At 41.1% G+C, this 22,956-nt stretch overlaps 3 protein-coding genes across 5 annotated transcripts; all 3 read right to left on the bottom strand.

Annotated features, from left to right (window-relative positions):
- Positions 1-1,106: 1,106 nt before the first annotated feature.
- On the bottom strand, positions 1,107-4,370 carry LOC142992162 (mannose-binding protein C-like). 2 transcript variants are annotated; one of them, XM_076142486.1, is made up of 6 exons: positions 4,149-4,370; positions 3,579-3,754; positions 3,486-3,524; positions 3,071-3,190; positions 2,813-2,881; positions 1,107-1,680 (listed from the first exon to the last, which is right to left on the bottom strand). In XM_076142486.1, the coding sequence occupies exons 2-6, from the start codon at positions 3,751-3,753 to the stop codon at positions 1,292-1,294; spliced, it is 792 nt and encodes a 263-aa protein (XP_075998601.1). In that variant the 5' UTR covers position 3,754; positions 4,149-4,370; the 3' UTR covers positions 1,107-1,291. The 2 variants fall into 2 exon arrangements, with proteins under 2 accessions (XP_075998601.1, XP_075998600.1); XM_076142485.1 differs by having other exon boundaries at positions 3,486-3,754; positions 4,149-4,363.
- Positions 4,371-4,820: 450 nt separating this feature from the next.
- Positions 4,821-5,907, bottom strand: LOC142992163 (dispanin subfamily A member 2b-like). Its single transcript, XM_076142487.1, has 2 exons — positions 5,569-5,907; positions 4,821-5,157 (listed from the first exon to the last, which is right to left on the bottom strand). Exons 1-2 carry the CDS (start codon positions 5,755-5,757, stop codon positions 4,993-4,995), a joined length of 354 nt encoding a protein of 117 aa, XP_075998602.1. The 5' UTR covers positions 5,758-5,907; the 3' UTR covers positions 4,821-4,992.
- Positions 5,908-10,724: 4,817 nt separating this feature from the next.
- On the bottom strand, positions 10,725-22,133 carry LOC142991819 (transcriptional repressor CTCF-like). 2 transcript variants are annotated; one of them, XM_076141964.1, is made up of 16 exons: positions 21,966-22,133; positions 19,333-19,513; positions 19,104-19,246; positions 18,884-18,991; positions 18,578-18,757; positions 18,079-18,282; positions 17,817-17,979; positions 17,463-17,633; positions 16,779-16,912; positions 16,161-16,281; positions 15,795-15,944; positions 15,501-15,661; positions 15,032-15,214; positions 13,821-13,953; positions 13,472-13,726; positions 10,725-13,170 (listed from the first exon to the last, which is right to left on the bottom strand). In XM_076141964.1, exons 2-16 carry the CDS (start codon positions 19,499-19,501, stop codon positions 12,920-12,922), a joined length of 2,526 nt encoding a protein of 841 aa, XP_075998079.1. In that variant the 5' UTR covers positions 19,502-19,513; positions 21,966-22,133; the 3' UTR covers positions 10,725-12,919. The 2 variants fall into 2 exon arrangements, with proteins under 2 accessions (XP_075998079.1, XP_075998080.1); XM_076141965.1 differs by lacking the exon at positions 21,966-22,133 and adding an exon at positions 21,798-21,863.
- Positions 22,134-22,956: the final 823 nt, after the last annotated feature.

Genomic DNA, 22,956 nt, shown 5'->3' with positions numbered 1-22,956 from the left:
GTCTCCTGTAGGGAATTAAGCCGAGCAGCATACAGGGGACTACTTTGCCCTCACTTTATAAGCCTTTCACCGTGTGTGTGTGTGTGTGTGTGTGTGTGTGTGTGTGTGGATGTTTTATTCCTGTGTTAAAAAATATTCATATTTTTTGTGTGATTATTGCTGAAAACGTAACTGTCACTTTATTCAGCAGTTGAGACAATACTTGTGAAATTGTTGTGTGGCAAATTTCACAGTCACACACACAATTAAGTTAATGCAATCCTTGTATTTATAATTGGTGGTAACAAGGTGTTGTGGTTAAAGTGGCCAATGGAGAATACATAGAAAAGTGAACGACAAATTTTAAAATGAGGCGTTAAAGTGTAAATGTACAAACATGGAGCAACACTGACCTCTGCTGGCTATGTTGAAGATTGCTGCATCTCAAACACAAAGTATGGACTCCTCTCTTCATTTCACACACACAGAGGATGTAACCTGTGTATGCTGTGTGACGATTAGAGTGATCAGATGTCTAGACAAAATTGAAAGGTTATAATCCAAATTAATGAGCCGTATGACGACATTAGAACCAAAACAACGAAATAAGAACAAAACTGTAGTACCAACCCGAATCAACAACAATGTAGATATCCCGGAATGGTATGGTGGGGAAGGTATTTTATGAGATCACTTCCCTGTCAACATGGTAAAGACTAAGTTCCATGAAAAAGAGAAAAAGCTAGCAGAGGATGGTTTCGATCCATCGACCTCTGGGTTATGGGCCCAGCACGCTTCCGCTGCGCCACTCTGCTCGTCGAGCTATGCGGCAGAAAGAGTGGTACTTGATGTTAGTAAGCAAGACTAACCGGCCTCGGTATGTTGTTATCGATGACAACACACCAACAAACAAGCTTTATTGTCCAAAATGGTATAATATAACAATACGTCCAGCTGCTGCAGTTGCAGCATATTGCCATAAGGGGTCACTGTTTCCCTTTCTTAGTTGCAAAGGGTTTTACTTTTTCCTTGGATCCTCCTGAACTAGAACCATTTTTCGTCCTCACAGCGCTTATTGAGCGGCAAGACATAAACGCAGCGACAATAAGCTACTACAACAAAATAGGTAAATAACCCATGTAAAAGAAAATTCATTTATTGTTATTGGTGCAGTAATAATTACAGTTGTAATTCTAATTGTTAATGGAAAGGATGTAATACGTAATATTTGGATTGTATTATGTTAAAGTAAACTTAGAATAAACAAAAGGCAGTAAGCTAAATGAGGAAAAGCAATACCATAAGACATTTCTTACAACTGACAAATGATGAAAGCATTCAGGAAGCATTCCTGTGTAGCCTGCCAGAAACCGTTCTCTGTCACCATGGTGCAGTGTGGGAGCTTGACAGCTTTGTGTATGTTCCCCTGCCCTTGCTCCCATTTGGTAAAGGTCAAAGGGCGGTTTGTCATATCTGTGTCAAGATTCCTCTGCCCTCTGCTGTTGTTCACATTGATCCAAGCTGCTCTGTAAACTTCTCCAAAAAACTGCGTCAGCATGTTGTTTTCCTCTTCGTTCTGGGGCAAAGCCAGCTCCAGACCTTGCTGGGTGCAGAAGTCGACAGCCACAGAGAAAGAGTCTCTCTGCTTGTATGACACAAAATACTTCTGTCCCACTTTCCGGACAAAGTCATAGTTTATAGCTGAAAAGAAAACAGCGTATGCAAGCTGAGTAAAGTGTAACAAGAGGATCATACAAGCGTAAAGAATTTCTAGGTTATAGGTTTAATTTTCAAAATAGCAGCCAAGGTACATCTGTTACTATCTAGTGGCAGTAAACTTCAAGTAACAGACCTTTATTATGCATTTGCAAACCAATGTCCTCAAGCATGTAAACCAGAGGTGCCCAATACGTCGATTGCAAAAGTAGTGCTGGAAGATCGTGTGGCATTTTTTAGATGTTAGTCTATCATCTATCCTCTCTATGGAGTTTGCCACTTCACAGACGTACAGGGCGGCCTGTCTGAGATGTCTTCTCTTCTAACACAAGGGTCACCACGCAAAAGCACTCGAGCTACTGCAAAATACCTTGTTAGCATTCCAATTTACAGTGGTCAATATGATCAGCTCATTTAATGCTTTCAAATGAAAAATGCAAACATCTGTCCTCAAAGCTGCAGCGCCATGATTTGGGGAACTTCCAAAACCTTGCGTAAGAGGTGGAGACGTAACGTAAACTGTTTGCGCAACTTGACAGAGCATGGTCCAAATGCAAGAAGAAGAAGAAGAAGAAGAAGAAGAAGAAGAAGACGAAGAAGATGATGATGATGACTGTTATTGTTATTGTTATTATGATTGTTGCTAAGTTAACACACTGAACAGGTTTTTTTATTTAGAATTCTTTTACAATATGAAACATGCTGCTAATTCTGTTTATGTGGAATGAGTAACATGCCACACAAACAAAGACGATCAGGGACACGAGTCAGAGGGTTAAGGGCTAAATCCAAGGTTCCCAAGAGAAGCAAATGAGCCAAGTCCTGCTGATAGATACTGTCTGGGATAAACAAAGCAAAGAGGAAGGAATTCCATTACCAAGTATGGAAATAAGAAAGTACAACAAGAAGGAGTCCCTGACAGCACAGCGACACAGGGACAAAGCGTAACCACAGCAACAGTGAGTGAGACCACATCACATTAAGACCATGTTGACCATTTTGTTGCTTGAGTGTAATCGGTGTCTTTTGTCGTTTACACACTGATGTAAATGAAATTAACAATAATCTTTATTTTGCTCTAATCAAAGTTGAATTAATAGTAATAGTAAAGACTTACCCAGCTCCAGTTTAGCGATGGTCTCCTCAGCACCTGAGCACTGGGTAGAAGGGCAATTTGGTGTTTGCCCTGTAAACAAATTACAATCCATCAGCAAAACAATACACACTGAAGATCACGGGCAAGATCTGTGCTGGCATTCATGCAGATTTGGATCTTCTGCGCTCAGTGTCACAGATTCATCATGTTGGATTCATATCTCTAACACAACCTCAGTTAAAGCAAAATGAAACTGAACTTATAAAATGAATTTTGGACCTCTAAATGGTCCAGGTAGTCCACGTGGTCCAGTTTTTCCAGGTGGTCCAGGTGGTCCAGTTATCCCAGCTGTTCCACTTATCCCTTCTGGGCCTGTCGCTCCATGCGGTCCTGGGCTCCCTACAAAGCATGAAAGAGTCATCAGTGTTCTTTTATTGAATCCAAACAACATGCTGCTGATTGAAACAATGAAGATGGACAAGCTGAGGCATTAAAACAGCAAATGTAAATGCTTTCATTACAGACTGAATAATTATTGTACTTTTTTTATTGCAATATACAAGTCCAGTCCAGATCCAGTTGTTAATGCAGATCTGGTGGATAGAAATAATGTGTATGCTTGAGAGGCACAGTTACATACACATAAATAAACATGTGAAGCAACAACCACCAATGTAAAATCAATAGAAATCACCTCTTTCACCGGGTGCTCCTTCAGATCCAGGTAAGCCATGTGACCCACTTGAACCAGGAAACCCAGGAAACCCAACGCTCCCAGCCGGCCCAGGTTTCCCAGTGTTGCCAATTGGCCCACGTGGCCCAGATGGTCCAGGTGGCCCACTTGGCCCAGGCATCCCATTGCAAGTTATGAGAGGACAGTCGGGTTGTGGGCGGACAATCTGTGACCATGACTGACTGGGAGCCAACAGGCAGAGGACCCAGGACACGAAACGCAGCCTCATCCTCAACAGCAGAACATCATCATCATTGTTTCATTACATTTACATAAACAGAGTTATAGGCAAGAATTATGGCCTGATTGTAAATATTATTTTTGTACACCCTTTATTTTCTAAGAGCTATATATTCGTAACAGTATAAGTAGGTTTGGTTTAATTACATATGACTAATAAGCGCTTTGCCAAAAGAACAACTAATCGATACAAAAACACAGATATTCAATTTGCAGGTATCTAAAACACAGTTAAGCACACGACACAAGAATAATGTACATTTGCATTGAATTAATTCATTTTACGACATTAAACAGACATTTAAGCTGTAGAATAGTTATTTAAAATGTGCTAATAACATTCAATTCAGTTAGAAAACAATGGAAAACGGGGAAAAAACTCACTGTGTAAAAAATGTGTGTCAGGTTGGATGTGTTGCTTTTGAGTTGCCTCCTCACAAACTGGTGGGAGGTCAAATGCGGGCAGAGATTTGTTCCAAGGACAATAACAGATGAGACACAAAGGAACCTCCCCCTTGTTTAACCAACAGTGACCCGATAAACAAACATTAAGCTTTGCAAGGACAAAGAAAGCACATCTGTAAACACACGTGTTATTAACAGATGTTCATTTATCTGACATCCTCTTAGTGTCAAGTTTAGATTTCTTCCATCTTAAGAAAGCATTAAAAAGTGTCTGTGTTCCTGTTTAAGCCTCCTTCTCCAGTTCCTCTCCACAAAAGCAGTTGTGTAAGATTGAATTCTCCAGATCAAAGCTAAATCTGAAAATGATTTAGGCACTGCGTAAGGAGGAGGTCCTTCCATGTATTACTGATAGTCACATGATTTCCTAAAAGTATTCAAGTAGCTGTTCTGGACTGTGTGTGTTACAAACTGTTTTGACTCCTTGACCTTTTTTTCCATGGTTTGTTATTGTAGGAGGAAGCTGTGATGACGCTCTGCAGCTCCCTTATACCATCACACACTGTCGCCTCTACATGATCACATTCATTTGTACTCAGTGTGTGTAATGTGTGTGAGTGAAATTTTCAAGACATGACACTTTGAAAACACAAATTGAGCAATGAACTTCTTTTTATTGATTTTTTTTTATCTATACTTGATCGCAGACTGCAAAAGCCAGATGGATGAGTTCAATTTAAGATTGCTGTGATAGAAATATGTATACATACTGTTTTGTTTAAGAATAGTCTGGAAAAAGGCATACAACTCCAACACTGTTTGTCATTTAATGGGCAAAACGTGTGTAGTAATATCTTGCATTAAACATCATGTAAAGGGATAAAGAGGTCAGGAGGATCATCAGGATGGTGCCGCAGACGTTGGCGTAGAAGGCCGAAGAGCCGTGGTGCTTGGCACCTGCTCTATCTCCAGCCACCTTACGATCTCTGGCCTGGGGAACAAAAGCATGATGATTCAAACGAAGGATGGGAACACATAAAAATACATATAGTATCCATAATATGTCAGCACCTGTCCATGCATGACAACTCCCCATTTAAAGAGCTTTTTTCTTGCTTTTCTTGCTTATCACATACTCAGAACTTCTAAAAAGTGATTTTGAAAGGTTTGAAACATGAGGTGAGAAAATAGTCAACTTGTTCCACGAATGATTGTTGATTGATGATTGTAGTAGGGATAACTGATAAATTGTAAATATAACAATTTTTCCAGATGTGTCAGGATCAGAACTTTTCAATCAAGCATCAGTCAATACACCACGATTGATTGCAAGTTGATCAAGTTACCAACTTCAACTCTAGTTTGAACCCTGAAGGATAAATGTTGCAGCTCCTTAACTGACCTTGACAGAGAAGGAGAGGGCCACCATTCCCAGGCAGCAGATGTTGTAATAGAAAAGGGTGAACAGGGACCAGATGAGATGATCCCGCACCTTCAGCTCGGGCCTGATGTCCACAACGGTGTACTGGACCTTAGTGGTTCCGCCGGCCTTTGCGGGGACCTCTTCCTCAAGCGAGTAGTCAGGCAGCATGGCTCTTAGCTCTGGTGGTTGGAAGAGACGCTTCTGCTGTGCTGTGCTGGGCTCCAGCTGGGAGGGGTGGCAGCATGACGGTGGAGCATTTCCAGTAAATGTCCTTCGTACTGTTCTGCTTGTTGGAATGTTTGTGGGAGTCTTTTTCTCAAGTGCTGTAACTGGAAGACCGACTCATCAGAACAGTGATGACATTAAACAGTTTATTAAAAAAAAATGTTTTGGGGAGGGGTGGCAGCATGACAGTGGAGCAGTGGAAAAATTCTCAATCGTGGGAAAGAAGTTAGACCTAAGTTAGACCCACAATCAGGCCAAAGTTGAATTGAAACTCTTATGTTCTGGGGCTATTCCGCTAACTGACATCAGTACATCAGCAACTGACATCAGTACATCAGCAACTTATCTTTTGATATTAAATGATCAAGCATACAGCTCCAGTGTTGCCATGGCAGTGAATCTCAGATAAATTAAGCCATATTGCCATCTAAAACACGAAGAAGCCAAATTGGAAAGCTTCAAAATGAAGCCAAACATTAGTGACATTGTCTCATTCCTCACGTTCATGTTGAGCACGATATCAAGACAATGATAATTCCTGCACTCTTTTGCTTGTTGTGCCACAATTCACAACTGTTTGTCTTGAGGAACAAGTTACAGTTACTAAAACCTACATGGATCTGGACCAAATTTTACCCATCATACAGATTTCTAGATGGATTTAACTCCATGGTAGTGGCGATGGGAAGTCTCAAAGGCTTGTGCTACATGTGCTGGTTGGTAGAAAGTTAGATCTTTTACAGTATACAGTAATTTTGTTGCGCCTCCAACAACACAAGGACAGCTGCATATTAGAACAGTTAGAGTAGAAAGGAAACACATCGTCATCATCATTGGCCCACAGGAATTACTTTATTTTCAACTTTACAGTGTTTCATTTCCATTGCATCTCAATTTCTCATGTCAAATGTTTTTGTTTTCCCAGCAGGGTTAAAAATTCCTCAAAATCATTCTCCCTAACTTTAATGTCAAAACAGAATGTATTGTGAACATAAAAACAAAATTGCTGCAATGAGAGCAAGCAGTGATTCTTCAACAATCTTTCCGCTGGACATCCCAGTGATTATGACAACAACTGCACTCTAAGTGTTTCTCATCTTACGGGAATAATATCTGAAACTATAATCCATGTGCAGAACCGTCAGAGCAATCAGCAGCCCTATAGCTCAAACCACACCTCTTCAAAACCAAACTGTTGTGTTGTTTCTTGCAGAAGTCATAGCGTCATGTTGGCCACTGGTGGTGCTTTCATTTCAGGTCCGGGATTTACAATATCTTACAAAGTGATGTTAATGGAGGATATGGTTACATGTACCAAACTAATAAGAACAGCCAACATATAATGGTAAGAGTTTCAGAGAAGTCAAGCCACCTTTGGAGATTTCAAACTTTCCCCTTCCCGCCACCAGGGTAACTCTTTTTCTTTCCGCCCACAAGACCTACATCTGCCCGCTCTGACTAATATCACCATTGGTTACAACACTGGTGGGGGCCAGGGGGGAATTTTGTTCATTTACTGTGCTTTCCTGCTGTTGAAGCCACACGTGTGCTACCCTACACCAGCATTGTTAGCAGAATGTTTTGGGAGAATAGTTTCTGAGCTCATCCATGGACAGAAACACCTTTGGAAGAGATGCCCACCAGAAATGTGTCAAATTCTTGCACACACTGGTATAGAGTGGCACTAACAGAAGTCCAGCATGCATGCAGTGGTCTCGAATGGATTCACTTGCATGATCTACATATTCTTAAGTATATTTATAAATTCTCAAAAACCAACTTCCCGGCCTGCATCCCTGTTTGGAGAAACACACAAAAAAGAGCTTTCTTAATTGCAACAAGCCATTGGGCCGACGGTTAGAAATGAAAGGAGCAAAGGCTAGAACATGTGCACCAACAAGCTAACAGCTAGTCCCCGGTAACCCACCTCCGTTGTGGCTTTTATATTTGCATCGTCTTTTATTTTTGCAGCATTTCTTTTATTTGCGGCGGTGGCGGTCAGACCCACAATCAGGCCATAGTTGAATTGAAACTCTTATGTTCTGGGGCTATTCCGCTAACTGACATCAGTACATCAGCAACTTTTGTAGAATAACATGACATTAATATACTTTTGATGGGGGAAAAAAAGAAAATGATAATCAAGGCCGGGCGTTTCAGAGGTAAATGCAAAGGCAGCGGTAAAGCAGGACGAGCTACTGAGTCCTCGCTCTGTTTGCAGTATCTACTACAACTACTACAACCAGTCACTGCCTGTAAAGATATGGTGAAATGACACGACAATGTCATAGAAAGTGACCACACAAAACAATCACAATGCAAAAGCCTTTATTGAGCAATTGAAAGTGTACAACTGCTAGGACGCATGGCCAGCCAATTCAGATGCGGATACACACTTTGAGAGCAGGATTAAAGCTGTGACAGGCTCCTTTAATTTCTCTGACACAATTACAAATACACATGCATCGATTTGTTTTGTTTTTGTCTGCTTCAGTCAGACAACTTGAATTAGCACGAAGCCAAAGCAGCAGATAAATTCAGCACAATATGAAATTCATCTGCTTCCATATCCATATTTTGGACATCTGTACCCACAAGCTGCTTGCTGGTGGTTAGAAAATGTCAGGGACATCACGACAATGAAAGTAATGACCAAAATGCAAAAAAAGACTGTGGCGGCGATGTTGAGATTGCGGGCAGTGGATCCATAGCGTCTGGCACCCTCCAGATCTCTGACCATTTTTCGGTCTCTGGCCTAAAGAGATGAAACAGTGGACTCGGTTATATTTTACCAAGAGGGATATTATTCTTTATTATTTTCCTATATTTGCTTTTACATAGATTCTCAAAACAGTTGTACTCTTTTGTCGTTTCTTATTGATGCTACCAATTCTATTTATCTTCTGCATTTAAAGGTGCAGTAAGCATAACATGGTGAGAGATTCTTACCTTGACAGAATGGATGAGGGCCGCAAGTCCGAGGCAACAGGGGTTCCAATACACAAGACAGAGCAGAGACCAGATGAAGTGATCTTTGGGGTCATTCTCAACGTTGATGGTGGTGTACTGAACCACGGAGGTCTGTACAAGGGGCTGACCAAAGTCTGGCCCCTGCATTGGAATCGCCTCTGATGGGTCCCGTACCAGATGACTCATTGCTCTCAGCTTTCAGGAGCAAATGATGATGTGTGACACCTGCAGCGTGAGATGAAGAGTTGGTTGAGGAAGTGGGTGTTTTCATAAGAGTTCAATCTCTGTTATGCTTCTTCTACAACATATCGATACCACGAAGCTACCTTGATACATTCTGAATGTGGAGTTTTTTTCACAACAGATTACACAGTTTAATCACCATGGATTGATGATTGATTCCACCATATGGTCTCTGATTTCCATTTCAAATAAGAATGTTATTCTGTCCAAACATTTCAGACTATTAAGGATTGGTTACTTTACCATTTTGTTTATTAAGCATTTAATTTGAATGCTTCCATTGAAAAAACATTGTAATTGCAAATATGAACATTATTCAATGGTGTGAAAGGTTTTAAATCATCATCAATCAATCATGGAGGAACATGTCACAAAGACACAAACACTCACAGCTGCAAGACAAGGGAATGAAATTGATTGAACAGAAATGTATTTTTTTCCGGGTGTTGTTTGAAAGATGGCAAAGGAAATATTTTATAGATCAGCATGTTTCTTTTTGAGATTGATCTACAATCAATTAGTCAACAAACAGCTATTACAGAAAATCATCATTCAGCATCAGACCAAAATAAAACTGGCTGACTAATTTACTAAATTAAATAACCCCAATCCCTGGCACTAAATGGTTATAGGAAAATGTCCTCACCCAAGGTGAAGTCTCAATGTCACAAACAACACTGATGTCTCATTGCAATATTGACTGTACTATAAGGGAAAATGTGAACCTTTTATGAATAAATTATTTATCTATCCATCATGTTCTGTGTGACACCAGGATAAACCAACAAAAATGAAAATAGAGTTTAAATTTCCTTTTTTTTGTCTGCCTGAAAGAAGTAATGTTACTACTGTATGTGAAGGCAGGATGCACCATCGTGCACACATACACAAGCTTCCTGTGTACGTGCTGTGGTCAAACCTCAGTGTTTTCACCCAAGCCATCTTTATCAGAGCAGTTTGTCCATTTCATATTTCTTTGGCCCACTGAATTAGTTAAGTTAGATATCACCTGACTAAACCAAATAGAAGCCTTTCCAAAAAACAAAACACAATGTTAAAATAAAGTTCCATCTTTACCGTGGAGCAAAACAAAACCAGATGAATTCATTTACATTTGACATAGAAATGACTAAAATCAAAAGATAAGAAAAGATAAGATAAAAGTTTATAATCCTGGGGGAAATAACTATAATTAACTTTTATCTTATCTTTTGATATTAAATGATCAAGCATACAGCTCCAGTGTTGCCATGGCAGTGAATCTCAGATAAATGAAGCCATATTGCCATCTAAAACACGAGGAAGCCAAATTGGAAAGCTTCAAAATGAAGCCAAACATTAGTGACATTGGCTCATTGTCTCATTCCTCACGTTCATGTTGAGCACGATATCAAGACAATGATAATTCCTGCACTTTTTTGCTTGTTGTGCCACAATTCACAACTGTTTGTCTTGAGGAACAAGTTACAGTTACTAAAACCTACATGGATCTGGACCAAATTTTACCCATCATACAGATTTCTAGATGGATTTAACTCCATGGTAGTGGCGATGGGAAGTCTCAAAGGCTTGTGCTACATGTGCTGGTTGGTAGAAAGTTAGATCTTTTACAGTATACAGTAATTTTGTTGCGCCTCCAACAACACAAGGACAGCTGCATATTAGAACAGTTAGAGTAGAAAGGAAACACATCGTCATCATCATTGGCCCACAGGAATTACTTTATTTTCAACTTTACAGTGTTTCATTTCCATTGCATCTCAATTTCTCATGTCAAATGTTTTTGTTTTCCCAGCAGGGTTAAAAATTCCTAAAAATCATTCTCCCTAACTTTTTATGTCAAAACAGAATGTATTGTGAACATAAAAACAAAATTGCTGCAATGAGAGCAAGCAGTGATTCTTCAACAATCTTTCCGCTGGACATCCCAGTGATTATGACAACAACTGCACTCTAAGTGTTTCTCATCTTACGGGAATAATATCTGAAACTATAATCCATGTGCAGAACCGTCAGAGCAATCAGCAGCCCTATAGCTCAAACCACACCTCTTCAAAACCAAACTGTTGTGTTGTTTCTTGCAGAAGTCATAGCGTCATGTTGGCCACTGGTGGTGCTTTCATTTCAGGTCCGGGATTTACAATATCTTACAAAGTGATGTTAATGGAGGATATGGTTACATGTACCAAACTAATAAGAACAGCCAACATATAATGGTAAGAGTTTCAGAGAAGTCAAGCCACCTTTGGAGATTTCAAACTTTCCCCTTCCCGCCACCAGGGTAACTCTTTTTCTTTCCGCCCACAAGACCTACATCTGCCCGCTCTGACTAATATCACCATTGGTTACAACACTGGTGGGGGCCAGGGGGGAATTTTGTTCATTTACTGTGCTTTCCTGCTGTTGAAGCCACACGTGTGCTACCCTACACCAGCATTGTTAGCAGAATGTTTTGGGAGAATATTTTCTGAGCTCATCCATGGACAGAAACACCTTTGGAAGAGATGCCCACCAGAAATGTGTCAAATACTTGCACACACTGGCATAGAGTGGCACTAACAGAAGTCCAGCTCACACGGTACCTGCATGCAGTGGTCTCGAATGGATTCACTTGCATGATCTACATATTCTTAAGTATATTTATAAATTCTCAAAAACCAACTTCCCGGCCTGCATCCCTGTTTGGAGAAACACACAAAAAAGAGCTTTCTTAATTGCAACAAGCCATTGGGCCGACGGTTAGAAATGAAAGGAGCAAAGGCGAGAACATGTGCACCAACAAGCTAACAGCCAGCAAGAGTTTGGGATTTGTACACTGTGTTAAGATTTTGATTATGCTTTTTTTTTTGATTAGGTTCTGATAGATACACAGATTCCCAGTCTGGTCATTGGAAACTGTGTGAAATGAAGTGTAAAAGGAAAATCTGAAGTGAATATCACACTGAGAGAGATCAAGACAAAACAGAGCAGAGGCAGACAGAAGCCAGTATACAATGAGCACTGGCCTTTAAAAGGTTTGGAATTTGTTGCAGCTAAACACTGAAGCGATATTATTGACATGCATGTAAATAAACAAAGTGGAATCACCAAATCATGATTATCTGAATTTTCCCCTAGCAGCATGTCACCTTAAATTGTCATGGTAACCTGCACATGTTTCTCTGTCATAATGTCTGAAAAAGGTGATCAGGACTTTACCTGTAACTGTACTGGAAAATGTGGAGCTGCTGTCTGAAAGATTTTCTTTTTAAGCCGACTGAGGCACAGCAACTTTCCGTTTCAACAGGACGCAAGCTTCCATTTTGAGGAGTGTTGGGGGTCAGGGGGTTAAACAGATGGACGCTCACTGGACATAATACTCTGGACATATGAATGAACTCGTGAATGGATTAACTACTACATATGGGAAACTCATATTTCTATCTACATATTACACACATGTGAAATTAAAAGAAAAGAAAATTAAGATAAAACTGCGCGCTCCCTGTGGAGGACCCACACAGACGAGCTTTGCAGACTAACACAAGATGAAAGGAAGCAAAAAACACCATGGGTGAAGCTACATAGACATTCAGAGAGAAAAAGGCAGAAGACAAGCAGAGAGTAGCGTGTTATCTGTATTAATGTGGAATTAATGTGGAAAAAAATGGCGTGAAGAATGAGATCTGGTCCATAGTGACCTGCTCGGTGTGTGTGTGCGTGCGTGCGTGTGTGTGTATGAGATCAGTATGGACATACTGTATGTGAGTGTGGAGTTCTGTCAGTATTTACACTGGCATCAGTTATGCCTTTTCTGTATACTGATGCTTTTGCTGCAGCCGGCTTTTAAATTGTGAACAAAGGCAAAGTCTTATTCTCAGTCCTGTGGCACGTGTGTAGTTGTACGTTGTGTTCACCGGTCCATCATACTAAGGATCATCTCAGGCGTCAGATCTCCATTGGCAGCAGCCGCTGCTGCTGCTTCCTCGCTGACGGCCAGTTCAACAGTCTCCAGCCCTTCCCCGTGGAGCCCGACCCCCTCTACAGTCAGTGCTACTCCCTGATCCAGAGACGCGGCAGCAGATGGATCCACCTCCTCCTTCTTCACTATGATGTTCTCCACTGCTCCGGTGCTCTCATCCTCCACCTGGATGATGGCAGCAGCTATAGGACGGAACAATGAGCACTGCGTTAAGGTCCAATTGGAATCAGAGTTTAGTACAAATTCAAACTTAATTTACTCAATCATTCATCACACCATCAATAGAAGATCAATGTAGAAACAACGGAATGCATGTTTGTCCTCAGTGAAATGAGAATCCATAGTGTGGGCAGAAGACACAACACAGTGAAATGGTTGATCCTTCATTTTGTGCCATGAAGGCGTCTGAATATTTTTAAGCTAACAAACTCCTTTATATCACTTTCTCTAGGTAAATATAACAACATTAGTCAGCCTTCTCACCAGCAGCTGTCTTGCCTGCGACCCTGGCTGATCTGATGGGTACTGGAGGACGTTTGGGGGCATTCTTGGGGGGCCTTCCTCGTTTCCTTTTGACTGGTGGCTCATCAGGGGCTGGAACTGGGACAGAGGCAGGGGCCTGGTCCACTTCCATGCTTTCAGGATCACCCTCTTCCTGTTGCAGTAATTGCTCATCCTCACCCTCCTCATCCTCCTCCTCCTCATCATCTTCCTCGTCATGTTCAATGTGATCCTCATCTAAACGACAAAAGAATACCACAAAGCAAGACGATCAACCTTTGAGTTTACCACTCAAGGCCTCAATTGAGAGTGCAGCACATCAAATTCTTACCACTGTCTTCCTCATCTCTCCTGTTTCTCATCTTCCTCTTTCTGCCTCTCCTCCCTTTCTTGGGGGTGGGAGTTCCATTCTCTCCATCACCCACTTCACCGTTGCAGTTCTCAGCGTGGCGAGCCATGGTGTTCTGCAACCATTCGTGTTGAGAAAAAGTTCAATAGTAAGAGACTAAAATGGCTTTATGTATCATGTTGCTATACTATTACACAAGCTCTTAATTTCTCATTAAAGCAAACTCAAATATGTAGCATGTCTACACACACCTACGTATACATGCAGGGGCACCAAGGTACACATTTAACAACATTTGTCAAGTGATAACGTGACAATAATGACAGATAATATGAACAATAGCTGGCCTACTATTGTGCCTCTTGAGCTTTGGATTGACTTGGTGAAATGACTCCGGTCTCTGCACTGTACTGTACTGCACTGTGTTATTATGGAGGGGGGGGATTCCCGGCTAAATTCAAGTGCGTGGTCCGTCAATCCAAGAGCAGCAATTTATTTACTCGCACTCAAAATGTCTCTGCATGCCCTTAGAAGCAGAGACATTTAGAGTGCGGGTACATAGATTCTGCTGTTGAGAGACCACTGTGACAAAGGGCCTTTCAAGATGTTTAGGGGAAAAACTTTGCAATGTTGTACCATCTGTCTATCAACATGCTGGCTATGCTGAATGGACTTTCTTTGACGTGCTAGAGCCGCCATTTTTTTCTTCTTACTTCATTTTAAATAATGGTCAGGTTATATACTGTGAAACAAGTACAATAGTATATAATATAAATAATGATACTAATTTTGTGGTTAATTTGTTTGCTATTAACCATGAAGATGCATGTTTGTGTCATGCTTGTACACATGTGTACCTATGAAACAATTAAAGTGCAGAAATATTCAGCAGGATTAAAAATGTCGCTACATTAGTAAGCATTATATTTGTCATATGTTGTCAAAATGTTCACCAGTGGTCTTTGAGCAAGTACAGCTGCAGTACTATGGATCCTGAGCGGAGGCGTATGCATTTGAGCCGCTACGGCAGGAAACTTCGCTCACAAATGCACAGGGATCCATAATACTGCATATGTATAAATGAAGCATGTGTGCCGCTACTCTGCGAGTGAAGATCTTGCTACATTTGGGCCAAAGAAATGCAGTGGGATCCATAATAATGCATGTGTATGAAGAAGCGTGTGTGCCATTACTCTGCGAGTGAAGGTCTTGCTACATTTAGGACAGACAAATGCAGTGGGAACGAAGTTAGGGTCGTGGTAGCGTTTGAAGTGCATGTCCAGAAGCTGCTTCTGTCTGAAGGTCTTCTCACATTGACTGCATGCATATGGTTTCTCTCCAGTGTGGGTTCGACGATGCATCACCATATGTCGCTCCTGGAGAAGCACAATTGAACTCAATTTACCATGAGAGAAATATCACAACACATCCCTTTAGATAAAGCTTTGAGGACAAACAACAGAAACACCAAAATAAAAAAGACTCAAGAGTACCACACAAGGTGGAAGGTCAAACTAGTTCTTTGTCCGTCATTGCTACCATAAATGCAAATACCCACTTCATGATTCTATGAAGTATGGTTCCATGAGCCACATCTACTCAGATGTGGAGGCAAATTCAAGCAAATAATGACCATCGAAAAAATATACTATATCAACAAACCTGTCGGCAGCAGTAATCACACATGTCACATTTAAATCGCTTCTCGTTCTTATGAGACTTCTGGTGCTGGATCAGAGCGTAGCGCTCGTGAAAAACAGCGTCACAGTAACGACACTTCTTTCCAGTCTCAATAAATGAGTGTTGCTTACGAAGATGGACACCTGGAGAAAAAGTGACGACAAGCAGAAAATAAATTATGTCGAACAATGTAACGGAGCAAGACTCGTTCACCATATAAAAAGACCAAAATGATTCTGTCTGGCAAGGTTACAGCTGAACGTGTTGGTGTCTTACCCAAGTCGCTCTTCCGTGCGATGACAGTGTCACAGTGTGGACAGTGGAATTTGGCCACGTTCTCTGTGTGTTTTTGCAGAATGTGCATCTTCATGGTCCCACTTTGAGTGAACCGGGCATGGCAGATATAGCACTCGTATGGTTTCTCTCCTGATATTAACATGAGCATACAAACAAATTAATTACAACATTTTAATCTAAGGATTATAATAGAAGGACAGTGACTCTAATGACTCTAATTAATTTTTGCAACTAAAAGGTATTGACCTGTATCAGCCACTAGTTCTCCAAGGATTCCAAAATATCTTAACTGTCATCCAATGATGGTGTCAACATGTAGAAAAAGCAGCTGTGGGGTCATTTTACCTGAATGGGTCCTCATGTGTCTCTTCAACTTGTACGTGTCTCTGCTGGCGTAGCTGCAAAGACTGCACTGGAATGGACGCTCGCCAGTGTGGGAACGAATATGGCGCTTCAGCTTACTCACCTAGGGAATATCAACATCCAAACACAGTCAACACATCTCAAGCCTACAGCACCAAAAGGATCTATTATACACAGTAACTGTATTTAGACATGATGCTGAGCAGTCAAAACTCATCATATGGTACACACACATACATGGCTAAAACAGTAATTAGCACACACCATTATGTATTCCATATTTAATAAAACCGACACCTTACCTTTTAAATGCTAAAATATATCAATTGACTGGACAAAATTATGGATACCCCTTCTAGATAATACTCTACTGTGTAGACCATTTGCATTTGTTTTATTATTGCAAATAATATATTACAACTAAAATAAATAGTGTCAGTTCTATTAATTTAAGGGCACAAACATTTTTAGCCACGTCTATAGGCCTGTCATACGTGCTATGTATGTACTATGAAGGCACATGTGGTAATTGAGTGACTGATTATGACTACAAAAAACTAGTTGTTTAATCTTCTTCACTGTAGGGGAATTGTGTCTCACCTCCACACTGGCATAGTCACACATGGAGCATTTGAAAGGTTTCTCATGCGTGTGTTTGTAGCGACGATGGCGAACCAACTCTCCACTGGTCACAAAGGCCATATCACAGTCCGTGCACTTGTGAGGGCGTGTTCCTATACAGATAAAGACAAAACATATTATTATTAAGTATCAGAGTGACATGTCCATATCAGTTTTTTCTTATTTCAAATATTTGAAAGTTTTACTTTTGCCAACTACTGTCTAAATTATTTAGTAAGATGTGAAAAAAATTAAGTGTCAAAAGATTCTTTGGATCCTTGTTGTAAATAATTATCCAATCAAACCAATAACAGTGACATTTAAAGGCCGTGTAACATTTGTAAACAAATGCCGCGCACTTGCAAACTGTTTTGTGACGCTCTGATAGAGGCATACGACCGCATTAGATTCAGTTCACCCAAGAATTTCTCTTAAGACTTGTTAGGTACGCTTGGTTAGATATTTTTTTATATTTACAAGCCTAGGTATCATCAGCAAACTCTTAGGCTATGAGAAAGAGTAGGCCCTATACAGTACAGCAAACAAACTGTACGGCTCAATTGAGTCAGTTGCATACTAACTGCACACAAACCAGAACACATACCAGAACCCTGAAAGTTAATACTTTACTGTAATAACACATCAACGTATGCCTGTATATACCAGTGTGTGTGTTGAGATGGTTTCTCAGCAGAGTGACCGTTCTGAAGGCTCTTCCACAGAGGTGACACTTGTGTGGTCTTTCGTCTGTGTGGCTCTTCATATGTCTGTCCAAGTTGGAGCGCCGAGGGCATGTGTAGCTGCACAGCTCACACTGAAACGTCTTCTTCACTCCTACAAAATAAAGACAAAGTTAAAGCTGCAGCCTCTAAACAGTTTTCCACCAGAAGCACTACATTGATTTTACTCCCAATTTTTGATGAATCGTGTAGAAACTGACATTTGTATCCACACAAGTGCATCCACAATGTTTTTATTTCATAAACAGAATATACTGTGTGTTTGTCATAATCTCACCTTTCTTCTTAATCTTAGTTGGTTTGGGTGGTTTCATGTTGCCCACCACCTTCTCGGCGTTGACCTCAGAGAGAAGGCCTTCCTGCTGTTCCTCTTCAAAGTCATACACACTAACATCCATGTCCTTATCACCTTCAGCGTAACGAAGACGACTCTTTTTACCCTGGGGAAAAAAACAACACAGCAGACATATTTAGTTGTAATTGTGATTTTTCATTGTCGTCCCGTGGTCTGTGAGTGTAGATCTGTGAAAAAACGGCACCTTTTTTGATTTCCTTAGAGATTCAGAGGGCGGCTGGTAGTCTGGATCTTTACTCCAAGTCATGTCATCGTTTTGGGGCTGAATCGGCTCGTCTTCTTCCAACGCCTGGTTTTCCTCTATATCCTCCTCCACAGGTTGGGACTCATCTCCAACATCGTCCTGCTCCACTGTCTCCACCTCCCCATTGGCGCCAACCTTAACTACCTATACATCCAATACACAAACGTTACCGCAATAGCCACACAAAAGCGGAGAACTCTGGAAAACACCTTAATATAGAAACATCATTTGTCTGCACTAGCATTGATGTAGACAAAAGTGTTATAAGTGTTATATTAGCTGTAGCAAATCAAATAGATGCTGTCAAAAGGCGGAAAACAGATCAGACTTACTTTGCATAAGGCGAGATTAACAAAAATTCCAATTATACTTTTAATTAATCGATACCTCAGTGACGGACCACTGTCCACTTAGCCAGTCATGAGTGTGTGCTGTGTACCTGAAAGCCTTCCGGCAGTGGCAGGGTGTGACAGATGACCGGGTCGCCGTCTTTTGGCAAGGCGGTTGTGTTTACGTAGGGGCCTTGCTGCAAAGCCTCCACAGTGGTGGCAGAAACGGGCACTTGAACCAACTGGAGCTCTCCTAAGCCCAGAGCAGCCTGCTCCTCCATGTTTACTACCTGGGGACAGAACACATTTCACTTGGATATCTTAAAAACAATTAAAGAAAATTGGGAACTGAATTAAGAATAAGGAAGACAAGAGACTATAATGGCGTCTGCAGTCAATGGGCAACTAGTTGCTACCTGCAGTGTGATGATTTGAGTCTGGTCCACAGTTGTCACAGTGGCTTGATGAGAAGCAGCTGCTACTCCTCCAACAACCCCCACAGTCCCTGGAGCAGCATCTATCACCTACAGATAAATTGAATCCATTTGAAAATAGCATTACAAATTTGAGATTGTGTATCTCTCATGCTTGCTCCCTTCAAGTACATTCAGTCAAGTCAAGTCAAATCAACGATACCTCAGTCTTCATCTGCAACAGGGTGGGATCCAGTGACTCCATCACCATCATTTCAACACCTGCTCCAGCCTCCATGCTAACATCTACTCCAGCTTCCATCAGCTGCTGTTGGGCCTGGGTGACTACCATCCCCTCTCCATGGCCTAAAACACAACAGAAATTCAGATCAGAAACACAACATTCAGCTCGTGGAGTAGGTCATGTAGAGTTACAAATATCAATCACAAACCTTGTTCCAGGACAACTGTAGTCCGTCCCTCTACCATGCCCCCGGCCTCTGCAGCCTGCTGGAGGAGGTCAGCGACCATGACATCCTGACTGTGGACAGCTGAGATGGAGGGGAAGTCTTTGGTGCGGTCCCCCATCACTCCTACACCCTCTGCTGGCTGCCCGTCCATAACAGATGGGAACTGGAAGATGAAATGTTACAAAATCAGTTATGTTGCAGAATATCACGTCTGCACGCTTTTTAAACCTTCTAGTGAATAAATGTGTACTTTAAAGCAGTGCTGTTCGGTCACTGCAACCATAGGAACTAACTAACTGAACTGGCACATTCAAAACTCAACTACAGAGAAGGAAAACGCCTTTCGTCACTATGAAACTATCATAATGTAACAACTTATCACATTATGTGCAAGCTGTTGTTAAGTTATGCGCTCTTGGTTTTATTACATTACATTACATTGCATTTTGAGTTGTTACAAGCCTTAACGTGATATATATCTGTCTTTGCTAAGAGAGAACAGCGAGAAGAGGGAAATGAAATGAGAGTATAGCAAAGAGATAAGCTAGTTGCAGGTATTGAATGCCACTAATTCTGCACTTCCTTTGGTTTGCATTTATGAACATAGGCCAGACCAGGCTAATAACCCTTTTACACATTGTGGTGTTGATTTTCATAACAGCGATCCTTTACCCTCTCCTTGAGCCGGACAGAGGGTGGAGATTCTGTTATGGGGAGGAGCCGGTTCCTCTACTGATGCCGTTTTTTATCACGCGCCATCTACAGACGGGATGACCGTATTACACCAAAAGGGGAAAAGAACTTTGCTGCAAGTTGAGAAGGCTTCGGTACGGCCCAGTAAACTTCAAAGTTCCATCATTTTAAACAATGACAATGCTTGAAATATCACTACAACCTAAACATGTTCTATGTTCCATGTTTAATGTTCCATTAAACTCGGAATAAAGAATGTTGTTTGTAGATTGTAGATGCCATTTACTTCTGTCAGTTTCAATTAAAGCATATATCAGAATTGAATTAAGTGATTCAGCTGACATCATTGATCCATTAAAGTGATCACCTTCTGTCATTCAAAAAAGCCACAATGTTTTCATAAAAATAAGCATGGTGATGTGGCAGCATTTCAATTGCTTCCTCGTCTTGCACACCAGCTTGTGTTGTACAGCTTTGTGAATATATTCAATTCAAACTAATGCCATGTTGTAAGGACAAGGGGGCTACCAACTAAGCTCACTGTAGCAGCTACGGTTGCAAGGTAACAGGAATTCGATCTAAAATATGACCCCAAGGAGTCAGATTGCAGGGAAAATAAGGTAAGGGTTTAGAGAAACGTGTGTGTGCATGTGTGTGCCTTTACTGGAATGGTGGTAATGAAACTTTTCCACATCTTGACCAAATCCCTCATTTATATATTTTTTGTTTTGAGGCCATAAAAGGTTGGTTTAATCTTTCCCTGCATCTGGCTTAATTACAGCTTGGTGGTTTGTGCTGCTGCCACCAAAGAACTCTAACTATATTGTGACATAAATCTAAAAAAACACCTATTCCGTTGTAGGATCCAATATTAGGCCTAAATTATTAGATCATGACTTGGTGAACACACTGAGCACCAAACCAAACTGTGTGGTTGCCATCGCAGTGCATTTCTAGTGATGTTTGTGTCGCTCTCCACAGAGTCGTAGAGGGAGCTCTCTTGCTTCTACCATTGATTTTGAGCTTCTAGGTTGGCTTCGAATGAGAAGTAAGCGGTCGGAGGGTAACATTACTGCTAATGCCAACCACAACGACGCAATAACAGAAAGGAAAGCTTAGTGTTCGGTTCATATGTAACGGCTCGTTTTGCGTATGGGATATATATGTAGTTATTAGTGGGAATCATTTTAACTATGAAAACCTCGTCACGATTACACGGTGGCCTTGCCGTTCTGGTGTGTACAGAAAAGCTAAGCGGTGCTCGCAACTCAATCTCATCCGTTTTAAAAGTAAATATTTTGGAATATTACGACACTTTTGTTGTAGTAGTCGGAAGTCGGGCGTTTCCGCAACATCTACGCAACGGGGCTTGGGTGGGGGGAAAGGCCTTAAACCAGAATCAACCGTATTGGCTAATTATCTTCATATCTTTAATAGCGGCATCGTGGCTACACTAATCATTTCTACGCATCCGTGATCACATTTGTGCTGTACTAATCGCTTGGTGCACGCAATAATGATATTATATAGGTGTGTGTGTTGGTGTTCAACTTTTCTAATACGATTGTAAACAAGCTAATGCTAGCTCGGCTAGTTAACTTTATCGTGAATGCTGTAAAGACGGGAAACAAAGAAAAGAGAAAATGGACGCCTTGGCCCGAACTCTCCAACCAAATCGTCGAATATTTATAACTTATTCTTAACGATGTTTTCGCATACACGTATGTGGTATACGGGCTTGTTACATACATTACCTGGGCCGTTAAGTTATTTAAACGTATTTTGACGGAGTTTTCAAAAACGATAGAGGGAGACAAACACCCCGCGACAAGCTGCCCAAACCCAGAGCCCCATCGTGACACCTAGAGGCCGATATAAGATCCTGCAAACTCCCCCTTATCGTAAAAGTAAGGGTACTTTACCTGTTATCAGTCCGTTCCCCCTTCTGTTTAACTCGGCTGAAAGCACCGAGTCTGCGCTATAAAGTTTGTCAGGCTGAGAAGAAAAGCAGGCTTCTTCGCAGTTTGTTTTAACCCTCTCCGCTTCAGCAGAGTAGCTTCTGCCACAAAATGGCAGTTGGCAGCTCAGTGCGCGTGTGCGGCCGCTGGGGGGTGGTGTCGTAGCTGCTGCAGACACCCTCATTGGCCAGGAGGGGCGCCCCATTGGAATACACTGAAAACTCATCGATCACAACGTCAGGGATAGTGCGGCGTTCACGTTCGTCGGACATTTGATCACTCTAACAGATCATGGCGTTTCCGGATCGAAATGCAAAACAATAAATCAAAGTTAAGGATTTTAACAATACTTATTGACAACACTAAATAAAGATAATAAAGATAATAGGTTATATGGGTAAAATTTACTCCTTCCTTCCTTCCAAACATTTCATAAATAATCATATACAAACATTGGTACTGTCACATTTTATTCAAGTGTGCACCACCATGTCTTAAAAGGTGTTGATATTAAAATGTGTGAGCATGTCAGTTATTCGTACGTCCCAAAGCTTCTGTAAGAAAATAAATAGTGTTACATTTTCTATGTAGACATACTAAAATGTTGTGGACAATATTATTTATCCTCTCTAGAAGTTCTAAGAAGTAATTGTGATAGATGAGACTATTGTCCTTAGTTAGTCTATGTATCACACTAGACATGGGAAAGAGTAGACAGTCCAGAAAACAGTGCTACTATGAAACTACAGGAGGATCAATACAGTTTGGTGCATTGCTACCTCTTGAATCTTTGCAGACACAATGAAATCAATCTATCAGGGCATTTTGAGTGGAAGGTACATTCCAGTGTCACAAAGCTGTATCTCATTGCTGGTCATGGGTTTTCCAACAGGAATGAGCCCAAACATGAATCAGGGTTTCATAGGCCTAACCTGACAGCTAACATAACTTTAAG

Source organism: Genypterus blacodes, unplaced genomic scaffold (assembly GCF_046128005.1).
Source record: "Genypterus blacodes isolate CSIRO-AG114 ecotype Tasmania unplaced genomic scaffold, CSIRO-AGI_Gbla_v1 ptg000021l_1, whole genome shotgun sequence".
In the NCBI taxonomy this organism is placed as follows: Eukaryota; Metazoa; Chordata; class Actinopteri; order Ophidiiformes; family Ophidiidae; genus Genypterus; species Genypterus blacodes.
Note: the sequence above shows the minus strand (reverse complement) of the source record. Positions and strands in the feature narration are given on the sequence as shown.

Coding starts and splice junctions, on each gene's coding strand:
- LOC142992163 (XM_076142487.1), bottom strand. CDS start 5,757: ATGCTGCCTGACTACTCGCTTGAGGAAGAGGTCCCCGCAAAGGCCGGC. Junction 5,158..5,568: donor CCCTCTCCTTCTCTGTCAAG/GTCAGTTAAGGA, acceptor TTTGTTCCCCAG/GCCAGAGATCGTAAGGTGGC.
- LOC142992162 (XM_076142485.1), bottom strand. CDS start 3,753: ATGAGGCTGCGTTTCGTGTCCTGGGTCCTCTGCCTGTTGGCTCCCAGT. Junction 3,191..3,485: donor AGGAGCACCCGGTGAAAGAG/GTGATTTCTATT, acceptor CATGCTTTGTAG/GGAGCCCAGGACCGCATGGA. Junction 2,882..3,070: donor ACTACCTGGACCATTTAGAG/GTCCAAAATTCA, acceptor ATTTGTTTACAG/GGCAAACACCAAATTGCCCT.
- LOC142991819 (XM_076141964.1), bottom strand. CDS start 19,501: ATGGACGGGCAGCCAGCAGAGGGTGTAGGAGTGATGGGGGACCGCACC. Junction 17,634..17,816: donor AACTAAGATTAAGAAGAAAG/GTGAGATTATGA, acceptor TTTATTTTGTAG/GAGTGAAGAAGACGTTTCAG. Junction 16,913..17,462: donor CCATCTCAACACACACACTG/GTATATACAGGC, acceptor TTATCTGTATAG/GAACACGCCCTCACAAGTGC.